General features: G+C 54.6%; 4 protein-coding genes across 4 annotated transcripts; 2 read left to right on the plus strand and 2 right to left on the minus strand.

Moving 5' to 3' along the window:
* Positions 1 to 1,564: 1,564 nt before the first annotated feature.
* On the minus strand, positions 1,565 to 2,237 carry NPB (neuropeptide B). Its single transcript, XM_032448220.1, has 2 exons — positions 2,016 to 2,237; positions 1,565 to 1,739 (listed from the first exon to the last, which is right to left on the minus strand). Exons 1-2 carry the CDS (start codon positions 2,211 to 2,213, stop codon positions 1,611 to 1,613), a joined length of 327 nt encoding a protein of 108 aa, XP_032304111.1. The 5' UTR covers positions 2,214 to 2,237; the 3' UTR covers positions 1,565 to 1,610.
* Positions 2,076 to 2,883, minus strand: ANAPC11 (anaphase promoting complex subunit 11). Its single transcript, XM_015879893.2, has 2 exons — positions 2,721 to 2,883; positions 2,076 to 2,500 (listed from the first exon to the last, which is right to left on the minus strand). Exons 1-2 carry the CDS (start codon positions 2,827 to 2,829, stop codon positions 2,355 to 2,357), a joined length of 255 nt encoding a protein of 84 aa, XP_015735379.1. The 5' UTR covers positions 2,830 to 2,883; the 3' UTR covers positions 2,076 to 2,354.
* A 31-nt stretch (positions 2,884 to 2,914) lies between these two features.
* Positions 2,915 to 7,332, plus strand: ALYREF (Aly/REF export factor). Its single transcript, XM_015879891.2, has 6 exons — positions 2,915 to 3,235; positions 3,427 to 3,558; positions 5,638 to 5,785; positions 5,880 to 5,943; positions 6,097 to 6,274; positions 7,048 to 7,332. The coding sequence occupies exons 1-6, from the start codon at positions 3,005 to 3,007 to the stop codon at positions 7,060 to 7,062; spliced, it is 768 nt and encodes a 255-aa protein (XP_015735377.1). The 5' UTR covers positions 2,915 to 3,004; the 3' UTR covers positions 7,063 to 7,332.
* Positions 7,333 to 7,430: 98 nt separating this feature from the next.
* On the plus strand, positions 7,431 to 15,816 carry ARHGDIA (Rho GDP dissociation inhibitor alpha). The gene is made up of 6 exons (XM_015879892.2): positions 7,431 to 7,548; positions 12,084 to 12,293; positions 12,629 to 12,712; positions 13,319 to 13,395; positions 13,568 to 13,631; positions 14,095 to 15,816. The coding sequence occupies exons 2-6, from the start codon at positions 12,104 to 12,106 to the stop codon at positions 14,292 to 14,294; spliced, it is 615 nt and encodes a 204-aa protein (XP_015735378.1). The 5' UTR covers positions 7,431 to 7,548; positions 12,084 to 12,103; the 3' UTR covers positions 14,295 to 15,816.
* Positions 15,817 to 18,745: the final 2,929 nt, after the last annotated feature.

Raw genomic sequence — 18,745 nt, forward strand, 5'->3', positions numbered from 1 at the left:
GGTTCACTCCAGTCCCCAGTGTTGGGCCTGACGCGCTCCAGTGAGTCTCTGCTGCCTGTGCTGCTCTCAGAGTTGGGGCTTCTGCCTCACTGATCCCTGGCTCACTACAGCTCAGCCATCATCACAACCACCTCCACCTCAATGACAAACTGACCCCAGGCTGAGAGCATCTACATGCAATGAGCCACCCCCAGCACCAACACAAGTACTGCTGTTATTAAAAACTGACAGAACCATTCTATTTCTGATCCTGGCGCTCGGTTACGTGCCTCTTGGTGTCATTTAATTACCAAAGAAGCTTCAGCTTTGCCTGCTCAGATGGGTGCGTGGTGGAGCAGTGTTCTGTGCAGCTGCCCACTGCTATTTCTATGCACAAAACATTTGCACATGACATCTCCCGCTTTGGGAGCCTGCGGGCCCTTTTAATTCTCATTTCAAGTCTGTATCTGCTCACATCCTGAGAGTCCCAAAGGGCAAAAATGAGCGTGGAGTAAAAATGAGGAAATAAATTAAATGAATTTAAAGTCTGTGAATAAATATTTTTGTGGTTTTTTTTTTTTGTTTTGTTTGTTGTTTTATTTGTTCTTTTTCCTTCCTTTCCCAAGCACAGCTCAGGACTTCGGCTCCAGCACCAATCCCAAAGTAGCCACCCCTGTGAAGCGCAGTGCTGTGAGCGGTGGCAGCAGTGCTGGGTATGTGGGGCTGTGCTGGGCCCTGCGTGGGTGCACGATGGGGTGGGGGCACCTTCACAGCATGGGGCTGGATCAGTCTGCAGCCTATTCAGCCCTGTCTCTTGCTCAAGGGCCCCAGGGCCTGTGTGTGCCTGCTTGGGTGCTGTGTGCTGCCCTGGCTGGGGTTGCACCCTGGGGCTGGGCCTTTGCCTGCTGCAGGCAAATATGGGGGCAGCAGGACAGGGATGTGAACAGCCATGGGCAACCAAAAGCACCATCCCTGTCCCACCAGGACAGTTGGACTGCAGGGCTGAGGCTGTGTCAGTGCTGATATGAGTTCCTGTAGATGTGCAAACCTGGAGGCTGAGTCTCAGCAGTGGCAGTGCTGGTGTTGCTGGGGGTCAGTGTGTGGCTTCCCCTGACCTCAGCCCAGAGCATCTCCCACCCCAGGGTAAAATCCTTCCTCAGCTTGGCTTACCCTGACCTGTACAACACCCCCCAGCTTCAGATTTGTCTCCTGTATCACTCAGAGAACTGAAGACATGGCAGGGAGGGGTAGGGGATTCATCCTCAGCCATGTGGAAGACTTTCCCACTGCAGCAGCTCTGCTCACAGGCACTGTGCTCAGAGCTGGGCTGCTCCACGCACTGGAAGATCAATTTCAATGGATTCCTTCTCCCTGCACTGTTTTTTTTTCACCTTAAGCTCAGCAGTGGGGCCCCAAGCTGTGCTCCATCCCCCAGTGCCTGTGGCACTACCCAAACTCCCACCCATTCCAGAGGGCACACAGCTCTGGGTGGGCACTGCTGCTCAGGGCACCCCTGTGTGCCCCAGATCCTGGTGGGCTCCCCCCAACCCCAAAGGCTTCCCTCCCCTTAAGGACAGACAACATCTTTCCATTCCACGTGCATTTATTGTCACTATAGTCACCGTGCCACCTCAGGCCCCCCCACACTCTGTGGAGCCCAAGGACACGGTTACAGCCACACTGCACTGCAGAGCACCGGGGACTCCCGATAGCAGCCGACAGCTCCGTAGCTTGGGGTCCACATCCATCACACACGGCACCTGTGGGGAAAGTATCACAGAGATTCCTGGGTGGGAACTTTGGAGCAGGGCTGCCCGCGGAGCCGGGCAGGTGGGTGTTCCTGGTATCAGGGCATTGCTGGGATCTGGGCGTTGCTGGGATCAGGGCATTGCTGGGATCAGGGCATTGCTGGGATCAGGGCATTGCTGGGATCTGGGCATTGCTGGGATCAGGGCATTGCTGGAATCAGGGCATTGCTGGAATCAGGGCATTCCTGGTACCAGCCCGTTCCTGGAGCGGAGCATCCCGGTACTCACCGCGGTGCGGAGCGGAGCAGCGGCACCTCTGCTGTCGGAGCGGCGGCTGTAGGGCAGGCGGCGGAGACCGGAGAGCAGCCCCGAGGCTCTGCCCACCGGGTAGGAGAGCGGAGCGGCCGCCTGCCGGTACCAGGGCGCGGCGGGGCGGCACAGCAGCATCACGGCTACAGCCAGAGTCAGGCAGCGGGCGGCTCGCATCGTGCCGGCGGGGGCGCAGCGCTGCGGAACGGCCGCTCCGGGTCTTTATGGCCGCGGCCGCCCCCGCCGCGCAGCACGAGGGAAAGCGCCGCTCCCCGCCCACGGAACCGGGACCGGAGCGGCGGGAGGAGGCGGGGAGGATCATTCCTTGAACTTCCACTCCTGGCGGCACATGGGGCAGTGCTGCTGGACCTGCTGCGAGTGCAGCCACTTGAGGATGCAGTGCATGTGGAAACAGTGCGAGCACTGCCCCCACACCAGCGGGCAGTCGTCCCCGGGCACTTTGCCTGCGGCGTGGACACAAAGTCAGGAAGGGCCGGGTCGCACCGGACCGGGTACCATACCGGGTACAGTACCGGGTACGGGACCGGGTACCGGACCGGGTACGGGACCGGGTACCATACCGAGTACCATACCGGGTACCGGACCGGGTACCATACCGGGTACCATACCGAGTACCATACCCGGTACCGGACCGGGTACCGTGCCGGGCCCCGCCGCACTCACAGTCGGGGCAGCAGCCGTTGAAGGCCATGCGGCAGATCCCGCAGTTCTCGTCGTTCGCCACCCACAGCCACGAGGCGACTCCGCTCCAGCTCCGCACCTTCACCCTCATCGCCGCCGGAAGTGCCGCTCTCCGGTCCGCGCCGCCCCGCCGGAAGTACCGCCCGCCGCCCCCACGAGGCCCCGCCAATCTGAACGCGCGCCTCCGCCCGCCGGTCCCGCCTCTTCCGCTTCCGGCGTCGGCGCAGCGCGGCCGGAAGCGCAGGCCCCGGAGCGGAGCCGCCATCATGGCCGACAAGATGGACATGTCCCTGGACGATATCATTAAGCTCAACCGAAGCCAACGCGGCGGCGGTCGGGGCGGCGGCCGGGGAGGCCGGGGCCGAGGCGGCGTCACCCGCGGGGGCGGGCCCGGTCGGGGCGGCGTGGGAGCCGGGCGAGCGGGCGGCGGCCCCGTGAGGAACAGGCCGGTGATGGCCCGGGGCGGCGGCAGGAATCGGCCCGCGCCGTACAGCCGGGTACGGGACGGGGGCGGGGGCGGAGCCCGGTCGGCGGGGCCCGGAGGGAGGGGGCCGGTGTGCGGGGCGGGGGGCGGCGGTTCGTGGACGGGGCGGGGGCGGTGGGACGGGCGGCCCTTTGTCCGTTGCCGGCGGTCGAGCCGTCCCGGCGGGACCCGGCGGCGCTCAGCGAAACGTCCGTGTCGTTCCAGCCGAAGCAGCTCCCCGAGAAGTGGCAGCACGATCTGTTCGACAGCGGCTTCGGGGCCGGCGCCGGGGTGGAGACCGGCGGGAAGCTGCTCGTCTCCAACTTGGACTTCGGCGTCTCAGATGCGGATATCCAGGTACGGGCTCGGCGCTGTTCCCGGGGGGTTTCATTCATTCCATCGGTGCTGGGTGCTGGGGGTGGCCATAGAGCATTGCTGGCCCTGCTCCCATTGGAAGGGCCCTTCACACGGTGCCTGGCCCTTTGCTTCACGCACTGCTGGGGCTCTGAGCTGAGCAGTTGGAGTGGCTGGATTCAGAAGAGTCCCAGTCTTTATGGAGCTGTAGGTAATCACATATGAAATATCTCTACCACGATGCTGTGGGGGGGATGTTGCCTTCGCTCAGTCCTGCTGTGATTGCAGAGCTTAGCACAGGCTGTGTGAGCTTTTAAGGTCTGTGTAATTCCAGACGTTCAGTAGCTCTATATATACATCTATTGGCGCTGTTTTCATAGTACCTGTTTATGTACTTTTTGTTAAAGTTTTGTTCAGTCTCAAGGTGTTCTTATAGAAGCACCAGTGATATTGAGAAGTCTGGTCTGTGAGGGGGTACCTGCTCGCTCATGTTGTCATTTCCACAATTACCACATGTATCTTATGACAGATAAATGTTCTAGCTGAGTTACCAGCTGCAGCTCAATCCCTTGTTCCAGCTGTGCCCTGGGTGCAGGCTGTTTGCAGTCACTGTGCCTGTGACACAGCAGTCACAGCTGTGGGGCTGCTCTTACTTGTGGGCAACAAGTTGTGCAGAAACATCTGCAGATCCAAGGAGCATCCAATCTGAAGGGTTTTCCTGACTTAGTCACATTGCAAAGAGCTTTGGATGGTTTCTGGTCCTTGCATCTCCTCTAGAAAAAAATAACTAAATCACTTCTATGTTTTCTTCTGTTAATTCATTCCGGTTCAACCTGTCTGCATCAGGAGTATTGGAAGTGAGCTTTTTTAGGTCACCTAGTTATTGAGCGATGCACTTAAAACCACTGTTTTTTCCTCAAGTGAGTTTAGTTTCAGTTGATATACATTTCCTGTTTGCTGTAATCAGGCCCAAACGTGTAAAAGTGAATCTGTAAAGTTATCTCAATGTAAGGAATTAATGTGTTTTGTGTGGCAGTTGAATGTTTCCTTTTCACAGTTGGCTTGAACTGCAGGAGCAGACAAACATCTGTGTATATTATATGTAGCAGCAAAGCTGACTTAATGGGTTTGTACCTCTTTGTTACTGCCCATCCCGTAATTTTCCACTAAGCTGCACTGATTGTTTTCTTTGTTTCTGTGCTGATTGTGTCATTAATATGGTTCTGCTCAGCTCAGTGCTGAGGAATGAGGGGCTTGGTGGGAGCCTCGTTCACGTTGCTCTTGTAGGAGTATGTGTGGTGCTGTGGCTCCAGCTTCTCTGCAGGACAGGGATGTGATGGAGCACCTCTCCTCCCATGTGGTGCTGTCTTCCAGAAAGCTTGTTGGGTGCTGTATGTTCATGTTTAGTAAATGGACACAGTAGAGAAACTCACTGACAGGCTTGCATAAAGTGCAGCTGGCTTAAGAAGTGAAAATATTTATATGCTCCTTTCAAATGCTTGGATAGGAATTATAGAGATGGCTGGAATAGTGTTTGGGCTCTGCTGCAGGTGATATGGAAGGCAGCCTGTGGTGTCTGCTTTGGACACCTGACAATTCTGTGTGCTTCAAACATTTGAAGAGTGGGGTGTAGGTATAAACTTGCAAAGTAGTGAGATGTCCCCAGATGTACATCTTAGATGTAGCCTCTGTGAAACAAAATGGGTGGCTCCACTGTTGCAGCCTTCCATCGCTCGTGATGGTAAACGATGCTCTTCAGTAGAAGATTTCCTGCTTTCAGTTTATACAGACTGGCAATGTCCCTGGGAAGAGGAGCAGGTCAGCATACCTTGGGGCCACTTTGTTGGCTGTATACAAGCACCCTTCAAGTGGTGGATATGAAATCCTGTTTGTTTCTGCCACCTGTGGCTGCTTTCTGGAAGTCTTTAGTGGCCTGTGTTCCTTCTTTCACTGGTGCTATTTGCGTGGTGTCATGGAATGTACATGATATTGCTGAAAGCAGGAGCTGCCTGCACCTTCTCTGGGCTGCTCGGTGTTTGCAGAGCTGACTGAAGCATATTCACTTCTCCCTCTGTTTCTCAGGAACTCTTTGCGGAATTTGGGACCTTGAAGAAGGCAGCAGTGCACTACGACAGATCCGGACGCAGTCTAGGAACAGCAGATGTGCATTTTGAAAGGAAAGCAGATGCTCTGAAAGCTATGAAGCAGTACAATGGAGTCCCCTTGGATGGTGAGTCTCTGTGGCTGTCGTGTGCTTCTCTGCACGGCTGATGGCATCTGTGTGCCTGCCACACTCACAGGGTAACTGGCTGCTTTTCCTGCAGGGCGCCCCATGAACATTCAGCTGGTTACATCACAGATAGATACACAGAGGAGACCAGCACAGAGGTGAGAAGCCGCGGGAGTCGCTGTGCCAGTCAGCACGGGGAGTGAACTGGCCTGTGTAGGAAGCATGGAATCCTCCTCGTGTCCTGCAACCTTCTGAGTGCCTGTTGGGGTTAACCAGAATGCACTATAACAGTTGCTTTTTAAAAATCACAGTGTAAACAGAGGTGGAATGACCAGAAACCGTGGTGGTACAGGAGGATTTGGTGGTGGAGGTACCAGGCGAGGTAGTCGTGGTGGGAGCAGAGGGAGAGGCAGAGGGGCTGGAAGAACTTCCAAACAGCAGCTCTCTGCAGAAGAACTAGATGCACAGCTGGATGCTTACAATGCCAGGGTAAGTGCTGCTCACATGATGGTCACGGGTACCTACAGCGTCCTTTTGATAAACACTGGCAGCTGGCTGGAAAGAGAAATTGTTTTTCAGGTCATTTGACTTAAATAGCCTCCCTCTAAAGCTGAGCATTGCCCTGTTCCTTCAGCTGCCTTAGCTCTCCACATCTACTGTTACTCATGAGTAATAAATAGCCCCTTTTCCAACTTCTCCTGGCTTGTTGAAGCCTGTGTCAACCAGAATTGGCAGTAATCAAGATGTGTGATGAACGAAAGCTATGAACCAAAGCCCAAAGGGATAATAGGCTGGAAAAATGAAAAGCAAAAAGAAAAAACACATAAAATAACCAGCTTGGTGCTAAGAAAGGAAAAAAAGTCAATGATGCTGATCACCCCTAATGCAGGTGGATGAGCAGAGCAGTGCACATGGTTTCTTTCATTCAGAATGAGCTCAGATATTGTGCCACAACAAGACTAAAGTCTTAACTGAGAATCAGTTAAGAAGTGATGCAGGGACTTGGCCCAAGCACTGAGGTGCAGTTTAGGTCTGCTCAGTGTGTGCTGTGGATTGGGCTGCATCTCCGCCATTGAGGCAGCAGCATCCTGGGGTTGGCAGGCAGGGCTGGGGGGTGTCAGGGTTGGGGATGGAGCTGGGGGGTTGTGGGGCCATGGTGGGTTGTGGGGTCATGGTGGGTTATGGGGCCGTGGTGGGTTATGGGGCCATGGTGGGTTATGGGGTCATGGTGGCTGCTGACGCTCCTCTCTGTTCTCTTCCAGATGGACACCAGCTAAAGCGTTGAGCGGCGCATGGAAGGACTGCAGACATCTCATTCCATGCTGTGTGGCGGGAGGGGTGTGCGACTGTGGCTACTAATATCAAGGATGGGATTTGTTTTACTTTTATGTTTTGGAATAGGTTTTAAACTCATGTAAAGGTTTTTTTTAATTCTGAAGCCAGACCCGTTTTGTACCGAGTTATTTTTGGGATAAATTTTACTGGTTGCCTGTTGGGCCGAGGTGGCTTTTTCACCTTTGCCGTAATAAAATAGAACCGTGTCTAGAGCTCCGCCTGCTCCCTGCCGCGCGCTCCTTTCCCGCGCCCGCGCTGCGCGGCGAACGCGCGCGTACTCCCTGAGCCAATCAGAACGCAGCGTCGAGGCAGGAAGTGAGGAGCGGGACACGCCCTCGTATAACGGGAAGTGACGGGCGTGTCCCGGAAGTGCGGGGGTGCGCGGGCGGCTGGGCGGATCCCGGCGGCGTTGGACCGCGGCGCGGACGGTGAGAGCGGCCGGGACGGCGGGACCGGGCGGGGCGGGGCCAAGGGAGCGGGGCGGGGGGCGCCGGGATCCGCCATGTGCGCTGCGGCCGGGCCGGGTCCCGCGGGCTCAGCGCCACGCCAGGGTCCGGGGCGCGGCCGAGGGGGCAGCGGGCGCCGTCCGGGTGCGCGGCGGGGAGCGGAGCGAAGAGCGGCGCCTTCGTGCCTTGAGGCCGCCCCGGCCGCCGCTGTCGGACCGGAGCCGGGTGGGGACCCGCTGGCTTCAAATAGATTCTCCATAAATGGTTTCGAGCTTTGAAAGGAGGAACTTGAAGGCGACTTCCCCACGGTTGGGTTCGTTTGGCGTTAGAGCCGAGACGTCGGTGCAGCACCGGGTGCAGGATGGAGGATGGAGCGGCAGTGAGCGCTGTCCGGGCTGCGGGGCCTCATGGCCGTGCCGGAAGGATGGTGCCGTTTCCCTGCCTGGGCGGGCGCGTTGCGTGAAGCCGTGACTTCCTTCTCTTAAAGAGCTCTCGGTTGTAGCACTCAATTATCGCTGTGAGAGCTTCAGGTCCCGGCCGTAGTGCTCTATATAGTGCTCTATGGGCTCGGTTCTCTTGCAGTGGTCCCGTTCTTGTCCCAGAGATGCTGAGTGGCGGCCGCTTCCACGTGGTGCCCAGGAGACATTTGCAGCTCCTGCAGTGTGGTCGTGCTGTAGCTCTGCAGTCGTTGTACTTACAGGTGCATAGTGCTCACCGTGCAGCTTGTTTGAGTACGAGGCTGCAAGGGCTTCTTAAATCCGATAAGCAGTGGGAGCTGTCTGCTCGTTCTCGGGTGATGCTCGTGGCAGGTGATACCTGCAGGTGTTGTGCAGTGCAGGGCAGTGTCACCAGCACGGTGCACAACTGCGGATCTGGCTGCAGAGCACCTGGCAGCAGCTGCTGTGCGACCCACAGCTCCTCCCCACGCCTGGAGCTGTGACAGGGATCAGCCTTAGGGCAAGGCGGGAGATCTCCATGCTCATAAAGCAGCTCAGCAATGCTGTGGGAGCACCCAGCGCTGTGCTCCTGAGGCTAAACCTGCCTGCAGGCAGCACTGGGGGGGGGTCACTGCTCTGCTGCTGCCACGCAATTAGACCTGGCTCTGGGCAAGCTCACGTCTGGCCCCTCGAGCTGCCATCATACGGGGTGTCTGTGCTGCTTGAACTGGTTTTAGCAGCTCTTGCTTCCTGTTTCTGCAGCACAGCAGCTTATGCAGCCCTGAGATGAACCAGGGTGGTTGAACCGACCTGTGTGGGAAGTAACCTTGCAGAAAGCCACATTGGATTCCAAGTGGCTTTGCTGTGCAGCTTCATCAGCTTTCCCTTGTGCTGCAGCGAAAAAAGGAAGGGTGTGGACTGCTTGAATTGGCGCTGTGTGTGTCCGTGGCTGAGCTGAGGCCTGACGGATGTCCGAAGCCAATTAGGTCATCTGTAAAGACTCTGACCACTCTTATGTCACTGCACAAGTACCTTGGGATCGTGGCCCTGGCATGTAAAGAAATCACTGCTCATCCCTGCCTGATAACGGTGTTCTTTTCCTAGCAGTGTTTCTATCTGGCAGAAGGTGGGGCTCGTGTGTTCACTGCTGTTCGCTCCTTGGTATCGAACTAAAAATACTGAGAGAACTCAGGAGAAACTGCTGACTTCAGGAAGCGGCGCAGGCAGCTGAGTGCAGATCTGCAGATGGGAAATAATTTGGTTTCTGCTGCTTTCTGCAGGCCCCAGTAACCAGCAGAGCTTCCATTTCCAGACATTCTGGGACATCCCTGAGGCCGCAGTGCTCTCCTGTGGTTGAGTGCAGGGTGGCACAGAGGCAGCAGCTGCACTGTTCTGTGAGCCAGGTGTGTCTGCAGTCAGAGCCATGGGCTCGGGCGGTGCCGCACAGGGTGTGCAGGTGCCTTCCGGGTTTCAAAGTTGCTGAGGGGGAATTCCTTGCAGAGGCCTTGGGGTGGTGCCTGGGTGTGAGGCTCAGGGCTGAAGGTGCCATTGCTGCTGGAGGTTGGTGTTCTGGGAGGTTTCAGTCACGAGGCTGAGCCCTCTGAAGGGGTTGTGGCCTCAGGTCCCCGTTCCTCTGCCCCCACCTCTGCAGCAGCATGTGCTGGAGCCATGATCCTACAGGACGTTGGGCATGGCATGAGATGGATGCCCGACCCAGTGTTCCAGTGTGTTGAGTCCCTCAGCTCTGCTCTGCCTAGCAGTACGACAGCTCCTCCTGCATGCACCCGACCAGCTCTGTTCTACTCATTCTAGGCTGTAGGAAATGCATTGTTATAGAAGCACGGAGCAGCCTGATGCTGCTGGGAGCCTCCTTTCTCCCTGGCAGAATACTCAGGGCAGCAGCTGAGCACTGTGATGTGAGGCTGCACAATGCTGTGTGCTGGGAGCAGGGTCAGCCGGGCGCAGTGGGAGCACGATGCCATCAGAACACTGCAGCAGAGGGGCTGTGGTGCAGCCAGCTCCATGAGGCTCCTCCAGGCCTCGCTGCACATTTTTCCTGTGCTTCCTTGCAGAGCTGAGACCCAGCCTGTCTTGAGCTGCTGTTTGGAACATTGCTTGCTGTTTCTGGTAACTTTGGGTCAGTTTGAAGAGCCACTTTTCACCCATGGACTTCCATGGGGTGCTCGTGGGGGAGGGAGGGGAGGGGTGAAGTCTGGCTTGGAGCTGAAACTGAGGGCAAAATGAGATTAAGCACTGGAACAAATGCTTGAGTGAGTGTTTGTTGAACACTTTTGGGAGCCTTCAAGCCTGGAAGCTTTCTTGGATGGGAGCCTAAAGGAAATGACTGGTTTCGATATGGATTTTCTAGGGTGAGAGCTACTCGGTTGCTCATGTATGGCATAAGATTTGAATGTAAATTTCCATGGCAATCAGTGCCAGGGACCTGGAGAATCCCTTTCTGCTGGTAGAGCTCAGTCAGGTTTTGATGCCCGCTGCAAGTACCCTTTGTGCACCCATGTTGGTGCCCCAGCCTCCCTGGGAGGTGCTGCCAGCCCAGGGCAGCTCAGATTTGCTCTTGTGTTTGGCTGGGGGTTCACCCACACGGGATCTGACAGCACCTCATCTCAGTGCCAGCATTGAGCTACAGCCCTGGTGCTGTGCTGGAGGCCGCTCTCATACCCTGGATCAGCCATAGTCATCAGGCAGAGATGTGCAACATATCACTCTAATTTGTCTCCTTGGCAGAACATTCCTAATATTTATGGCTAAAAACACCATCTACACATACCTCTGCTGTTGTGCTCTTGCAGCTGTCGCCAGGCTCAAGATGGAGGCAGACACAACTTGTCTTGTGTCACTGCACAATGTGCTCTGTGAGCTGTGTGTGCTCAGTGCCAGCGCTCAGGTTTTTCTCTCCCTGTCTGGGTGACACATTGGGTAGGAATGAAGTCGTTGAGTTAAGGGCTGTTATGTCAGCTAGTTCCAAGAGGAGAAGAGCAAATAGCAGTTGGCTTACGTAGCATAGCCTGTGCTGCAGACTTTGGGTTTTCCTTTACAAGTCAGCATTTCTGGATGTATCCTGGTCTTCTGTGGGGGCACGTGGAGATCAGAATTAAGATCATAGTGTTGATTTATTTGGAAACTGGATGGCAGAGCAAAGAATGCAGTTTTCCAGTCTGAGTCATGTGTGCTGATACACGACTCCAGACAGGAATGCAGAATGGGACGTGGAAATGCCAGGTAATAACGGGAATACCTGCATCCATCTGCACGTCATTTGTGGAGGATTTTGTCTGAGAAGCCTTTCAAAAGTTGTCAGCTGAGTGTTTTTAAGCCCTCAGAGCAGTCCAAGCTGATGTTTGCTGTAGGATCACCCGTAGGGCAGCACTCCTTGTGATGCATCAGGAATTACTGACACTTTTTCCTGGTGTTTTGATGGCTGTTGGACCAGCTCTCAGCTGGGTGTTTCCTGGTTACACTGTGCTCTGGGGCTTACAAAGCAGTGCCAATCTACACACCGGTCTTCAACCCATGTGTTTGCCCAGCTCTGTGACACATATCTTTGGAAAGGATCAGGATGAGGTCAGCTGAGCCAGGTGTCTCCTTCCATTGTAGATTCTGATTGAATTACAAACTGTGAGCTCCAGATTGCAGCTGAGGCTTCTGGCATTTGGGCCAGCGGTGGGGCTGGGCCTGTTCTTCTCCTCACCAGGTTGTACTATGGAGAAGCAGAACTGAACTGGGTTTATTCTGGGCTCAAGCTGATTGCAAGTGAAAGCATCACTGAGCTGTTCATGTGGAGGAGTTGTTTTTTTCTATGGCGTGGGCTATTTCTCTGTTGCAGCTGCTGAACAAAGCACAGAGGCTGATTACTTTTCCCAATCCTCTTGTAAGGGCTGAAAATGGGATCTTGGCTGCCGAGGGCAGGCTGGGGGGGGCACAGGTCCTTGACAGCAATGTGCCTCTGGAGTGGGGAACCTGGTGGGAGAGGGACCTGTGGAGTCAGGGCTGTTTTGGGATGGCTGGTTTATGCCAATATGCAGCAGATAGCTACAGTTAAACGTCTCCTCCCTGCTTCAGTGTAACTCGCGTGTGTGAAGATGGCAGAGCAGGAGCCAACAGCAGAGCAGCTGGCCCAAATCGCAGCTGAGAATGAGGAGGACGAACACTCCGTCAACTATAAGCCACCTGCCCAGAAGAGCATCCAGGAGATCCAGGAGTTGGACAAGGATGATGAGAGTCTGCGCAAGTACAAGGAGGCACTGCTCGGTGCTGTCACCGTGACTGCAGGTGAGCTCCACCTCTGGCTCCCCGGCCTCAGCTCTGCTCCTGTCTGGGAGCTGTTCTCTCCCCAGCTCTTTGTGACTTGGTGTGAGTATAGCCAGGAGCACAAGGGGCAGTGTCTGCCACTATTCAGTGGCCCCTGGAATAAAGCAGTGGGACTGAGGGGTTGTTTTCTGACCTCTGAGGGAGATGTTCTGGGAGAGTGTGTGGGCTGGGTGTAAATCACACAGGTTGGAGCCCTCACTGGTTTTCTCACTCTTTCAAGAACTTCCGTGGAAGGGGAAACGAGTTGCTTGGTACAAGGGCTAGTTGTTTAACAGCCTTTTATTTTTGTCTTCTAGATCCCAATGCTCCAAATGTGGTGGTGACCAAACTGACGTTGGTCTGTACTACTGCTCCTGGCCCTCTGGAGCTGGACCTGACAGGTAGGCTGGGAAACAAAAGCAGCCCTTCTCTGAGTCAACGCTGGTTAATGTGGGGTCTTCAGGGAGGTGTTGCCAAGGCACTGATGCTGTGGTGGGCAGCTCACCTGCATGTCCAAAATGCCTCTTTGCTGGATGCAGAGCCAGGTGCCGTGGTCAAGAGGATTTCCCACCTCAGCTTGCATCTCAGCAGCCCTATCTCAGCAAAGGCCTTTCAGCTTTCTCTATATTGCATGCCTTAGTTTTATAAATGTCTGAGCTGCCAGCTGGGGGAGCCAGCCGTCCTCCAGCCTGCACAGCCGCACTAATAGCAGCTTCAAGATGGTGACAGCTTTGGAGCAGACATTTACAAAGGAACATCCTTGAGTTAAGTGCACTGTTATGCTGCAGTTCCCTTTCTTGGGGGAGCACTTGGCCACCTCAAGTAGCACAAGCAGCATATCAAGGAGAGTCCTGAATTGCAAGAATAAAAGGATAAAATGCATGCTGTACAACCAGTAAGGGTCCAGTCCCCTGCTGCAGATACTTTCCATTTCACCTTTTATAGCTGAAATCCTTTCCAAAGCACGATGCAAATGGACTCAGAGCAATTGTTTACTTTCTGTGTAGGTGACCTGGAGAGCTACAAGAAGCAAGCTTTTGTGCTGAAAGAAGGTGTGGAATACCGGATAAAAATCTCCTTTAGGGTAAGGATTCAGATCTGCAAACTGAACAACTGGTGAAATTTAGAGCACCCGATCACTGCAACTCCATCATAGGGCCCCCAAATAGGTGTGATGGAGGAAATATTTCCCTGCAGTGGGTGGGGTGGGCAGCATGTGGAGATCCGTCTTTGACAGTCTTTGCTTGTCTCTGCAGGTTAACAGGGAGATTGTGTCAGGGTTGAAGTATATTCAGCACACATTCCGGAAAGGAGTGAAAAGTAAGTGCTTCTCTGTGTTTTAGGTACTGCTTTTTGTGAGGGCTTCCTGCTCTTTCTGTTGCTGTGATGGATGCTTTTGTGTGGGTACCCCAGCAACTCAAAGTGGAAAGAGATGTTCTTTAGCAAACTCTCCACTGTGGCAAGGTGTGGAGGTTTCTGGCTGTGCTGCAGGGAGCCACCTGTTGTGCTGGCTCTGCTGTGCCTGAGCTTGGTGTGCACTCACTGCTGGAGACTGGAGTTGAACAGATTGTTGCTGTGTGGACAGCAGTACGAGTGCTGGGTTTTGCTCCTTCTGGAAGGAGCTGTTTCTGGAATGAGTGGAGCTGTTAATGTGGGTGATGTTCTTACAGCTGCTTTTGCTGTTTGTGAATTGTAGTGATCGTAGACCTTTCATTTGCTTTAGCCTCGCCCCAAATACATTGGAAGCTTTTAAATAGCTTCCTTCTTCCTCTTTTTTTCGTAGTTGACAAGACTGAATACATGGTTGGGAGCTATGGGCCCCGAGCAGAGGAATACGAGTTTCTGACCCCCATGGAAGAAGCTCCTAAGGGCATGCTGGCCCGGGGCAGCTACAACATCAAATCCAAATTCACAGATGATGATAAGACTGACCATCTGTCCTGGGAGTGGAACCTGACCATCAAGAAGGAATGGAAGGACTAGCCCTTCCCAAAGCTAATCCCCAGAGAGCGTGAATCAGACAAGTGGCTACCGTAGAAATCCCTCCCTGTACCAAAGTGCTGACATTGGAACCCCCCTTACCTTTCATCCCCTGTTAAAATTTGATCAGAGTTTTGTAATGTGCCCCCTCCCGAGAGAATCACTGAATCCAGTTGACCAAACCGTGCTGTCTGCATCTGATCTCCAGCTGCCCGTCCTGGGGCCATTCTGTCCCAGCACTGAGGTGGGAGCACTTGCTCCTTTCCCAGGCCCTTTGCTGCTTCTCACCTTCCTTTATTCTGGTTGGTGCTGAAGAGGAGATTTCTATATTCTGTGTAGGATTTTGTGCTTAGCTTTCCTGTGCACAGCTCAGGGTAGCTACTGCCTCCAAGTAGCTGAAGAACTTTGATGCCAGGCAGCTATTTGAATTTCTTTGTTGGCTAAAATCATGTTCAGCCCGCCCCTTCCATCCATTTGGTGTCCTGAGAATGCTGGCACCTTCATTTGTGGATGTTCCCCGTAACCATGATGCCTTAATGTGTAACACGTATCCTCTAGGGAGGGGGCCCTGCCCCTGTTACACTTTTTAAATGCCACCGACCCTCCCCATGTCTGTTGACATAGCACTCATTTTGGTCACGCCCCTCATGGAATATTAGGAAAGATTCACAACTTCCCGCTTTGCTGCTGGTCCATTCTTCACTCAAGACTGGACATCTCCAGAAGGGAGGGCAGTGTGACATCCCAGGTGACATCTAGCCCTTTCCCCAGGCCGTCCCTCCCACTGCCCAGAGAGCTGCCCTGGCCTGGTATGCAGAGCTCCGGACTCTCTGGGCAGCCCCGATGCCTCCAAGGCACAGAGGGGGTTGCGAGGCAGGTAGGTGCGGGAGTCACCAGTTTTGCCATCACCTCAGACTTCTCATTGCAGCCAAAGTAGCTGCAAAGCACTGAAATACCAGGATAGCACCTGCCCTCCCAGCTGTTTTGGGCTGAGGATGGACTAGTCTGTTTCTGCAGCTGCTCTCCTGATGCGATCAACAAAGAGCTTGCAATGGTCAAGTATTCAGAAGCGGTTAATGCCTTATGTATCTGTTCTGCCTTTAAAATCTGTGCCTGGCGTGTCAGTATTTATTGCCTTGACACTCTACTCCCTCCTCCCTCGTGCCCATAGCAGACCCTGCAGCAGTGCAGCCTGCTGTCCGCAGCTGTGCTGATGTGGCACTTAGGGGTGACGGGGGCCTCTGGGGCCTGCGACCCCCCGACCACTGGGCAGGCATGTTCCAGCTCCACAGCCCTCTTATTTCGATCCTCCCACATTGAGGTTGTATTAGAACTGGGACCAAGTACATGTGGCTTTCTCGTAGCTACGTCTTTGCCTCTAACTCTCCTCTGCCCTGCCCCTAGAGAGATTTTTGTTCATTTGATTTGGTGCATATTGTCTGTAAATCCTAGACCCAGGTTAACAGGTTTGGAATCATCGTCTGCTTCTCCTTTTATGACAGTTAAATAAAATCTTTGAACTGACTGTTCTGGATCTGGTCTGGGTCTTTGACAGGAAGTGGCAGAGCTTCTTTTCCAGAAGTGATTTCCACAAGTGCCACAGGTGGGGAGGAGAGCAGAATCTCTGGGTTCTCTCTGTCATGTAACAGGGGATGGGGAAGTCCTTGCCAGAGCAGAAAAAACAAGAGGCCTCCCACTGATGTTTCCCCTTTGCTGCTCTCAAGAGCTTCAGTTTGAGATCGATCTTATGCTGCTCAGCAGTTCTGTATGGCCTGCAGCATGAAGGGTGAGAAGGAGGGACGTGGACATGGTGGGTCTTAGAGACTGTGAGGTCAGGGGCATTTCCTGCAAGCTGGGAGCAGGTGGGTTCTGAGCCCCGGCCTGTGCCAGCATGCAGGTATGAAGTGAAATTCCTGTGCAGTCAGGAGAACAGAGGAAGCATTTGGAGGGACAACAGAACCTAGGAGAGGTGGTGTGTGATAAGAGCCTGCGGATGTTTACAGAGCTGGTTTGTGATAAGGATAAGAAACTTCACAGCGTAGCTGCGAAATGCTGAAGAATGTAGGAGTTGTAAAATGGGCTCAGCCCTGCTCCTGCTCTTGTGAGCTTGTAATGGGAACTAAGAACTGAGTACAAGAGGGAACCTGCTGTGCTGACAGCAAAGGCCTCCTTTCTTCTCAGTCCCCTGACAGTTGCCACACTTGTCAGAGGCTGCAGCTGAAGGAAACAACACGACTCAGAACCTGTGAGTGAAAGGGCTCCTGTGAAGTGTGCTCAGCAGGGCAGGAGCTGTCTGCACAGCTGGAGAAATGCTGTCAGCACTTCAAGATCCTGCACTCACAAGTCACGCTTTGCTGGTGTTGCTCCTTCCATCAGCTGTGCCCAGCAGCGTGCTCCTGTGTTCCTCTCTGCTGTGGTGCAGGGATGTGAGAGGCAGCACAGGAGCAGGATCTTGAGCAGATGTCACCCGAGTGTCAGTTAGAGCCCAGATGTGCTGATAAAATCCAACAAAGGCTCTCCTTGTGCTGGCCCCTAACAGCCGCTGTGCGGGCAGTTAGTGTCACAGTTAGATCCTGTCTGATGCAATCTTCATCTCCCTGGCAAATCTTTCCAAACTCTGGACGTTAGTATTTCTGACAGCTCATTCTTGTGGTAGTGGGGTGTGGTGAGGTATGATGTCAGGGTGTGGGGGGGGAACAGGGATGGAAACACAGGAGGGCTGCAGCTCAGAGGTTGGACTGCCTGTGTATCCACCAGAGTGTGGGACCAGCTGCAGGGAAGCAGGCTGAGCACTGCCTGCAGGCAGCAGAACCACATGGAGGCATAGGCAGCCCAGGGCATGCATGGCTTTGCTCATAGACTGAGCAGCACATGGTGGTTGGGAGGACCAGGGGATTGTCACTGCTTGTGGTTTCCAAGCAGAAGCTTCAGCTCTTTCTGGGTAATGCATATCACGAATCTTTGCACAACAGTGGGCTGGGCTGCTTTTCTAGTTTGGTAGCTGTGTGCGTTGCGGCAGCTTTGTCTTTGACGGTTGCCTCTGCAAAGCAGGAGAGCTGAGTGCTACAGGTGTGGCTGGGTTCACATGCATCTGCTCCAATGGCAGCCTGAGAGACCTGAAGGAAATGGAACTTATTAATGTCTCAGCAGTGCTTGAAAGCCGTGGTGCTGCCTGGTTCAGGGAGCATTCAGTTCCAGATTACAGTCCCAGCAGTAACAAGACATCAGAGGAAATGTGCTGCCATGCATACAGACACTGCCCTATCTGTGCAACCTTATTTTTGTAGGCATTGTAGTACAGGGACATTTAAACAGATTTTTTTCAACTGAGAGGAACGGACTGTTTGTAGAAAGCTCGAAGGTGGGCGTAAGGACAGGATGCTGCATTGCATGAGGAAAGATCCCCACTGAGAACAAGAGGGCTGCAGCACCTTCAAGATGTCAGCGTTGCTTTGCCTCGTCAGCACAGCTCAGCAAACACTGCATCTGCACATGGGCCCCGCTGGCACAGCTGACGTGTGGCAACATGGTGGTGGCTCAGTGCCTCGTGCCCAGAGACGACTGGCAGCAGAACTGCTGCTTCTCCTTGGCTGCTGCACAACTCGCCCCTGCCAGCACCAGGTGATGATTCTCTGGCAGGAGTTGGCTCAGTTCACAGCCCGGCCCCTGCAGCAGAAGCATCCCCATAGAGCCCTGCTTGTCAATAATGAGCCCATAGAGCCTTGCTTGTAGACAATGAGCCGTTTGCTCAGGGCAGTGGCTGCCAAACGCTCTCTTGCACATGGAAGCAGCCAGGCTCTGAGGCAGCCAAGTATGAGCAGGTGTGGGATTGTTTTCTGCAGCAGCCCATTCCCCACCCTGGCTGCTTGGCATGTCCGTACCTGCAGCCCTGTGAGCTGCTGCCAGGTGCCAACAGAACCATGGGGTTGGATGTGATGTGTGCAGGTCCAGCCCCTTCCTAAGGCAGGTTCCCTACAGCAGGTTGCACGAAGAGCATCCAGGTGGGTTTGAACAGCTCCAATGGACCCTACAACCTGCTGCACCCACATCAGGCATTTCTCGTGTTAATGTGGAACTTTCCGGGTTTCCTTCTGCCCGTTGCCCCTTGTCCCGTTGCAGGGCACAGCTGATGGCAGCGCTGCCCTTTAGATCCCGATAAGCACCGAGCAGCTCGTCAGCCAGCTCCGGCCGTTATCAGCGGGCAGCCCCGCTGCCAACACCGCAGCCAAAGGCCGCTCACGTTCTCCACGGGGCCGGGCGTGGCAGCCGAGCCCCGTGCTGAGCCGAGGAGCTCCTGGCTCCTGCCCACCGGGGCTGCCCCTCGTGCTCCCGACACCCGTCGGGTCCCCGCTCGTAACGCGGCCTACACACAACGACACCAGGCCCAGCCCCCACCCGCCCGCGCTGCGTCACGTGCCGCACGCAGCCCCACCCGGGGAGGCGCGCACAGGAAG

The sequence above is a fragment of the Coturnix japonica genome, chromosome 18 (genome assembly GCF_001577835.2).
Source record: "Coturnix japonica isolate 7356 chromosome 18, Coturnix japonica 2.1, whole genome shotgun sequence".
Taxonomy (NCBI): Eukaryota; Metazoa; Chordata; class Aves; order Galliformes; family Phasianidae; genus Coturnix; species Coturnix japonica.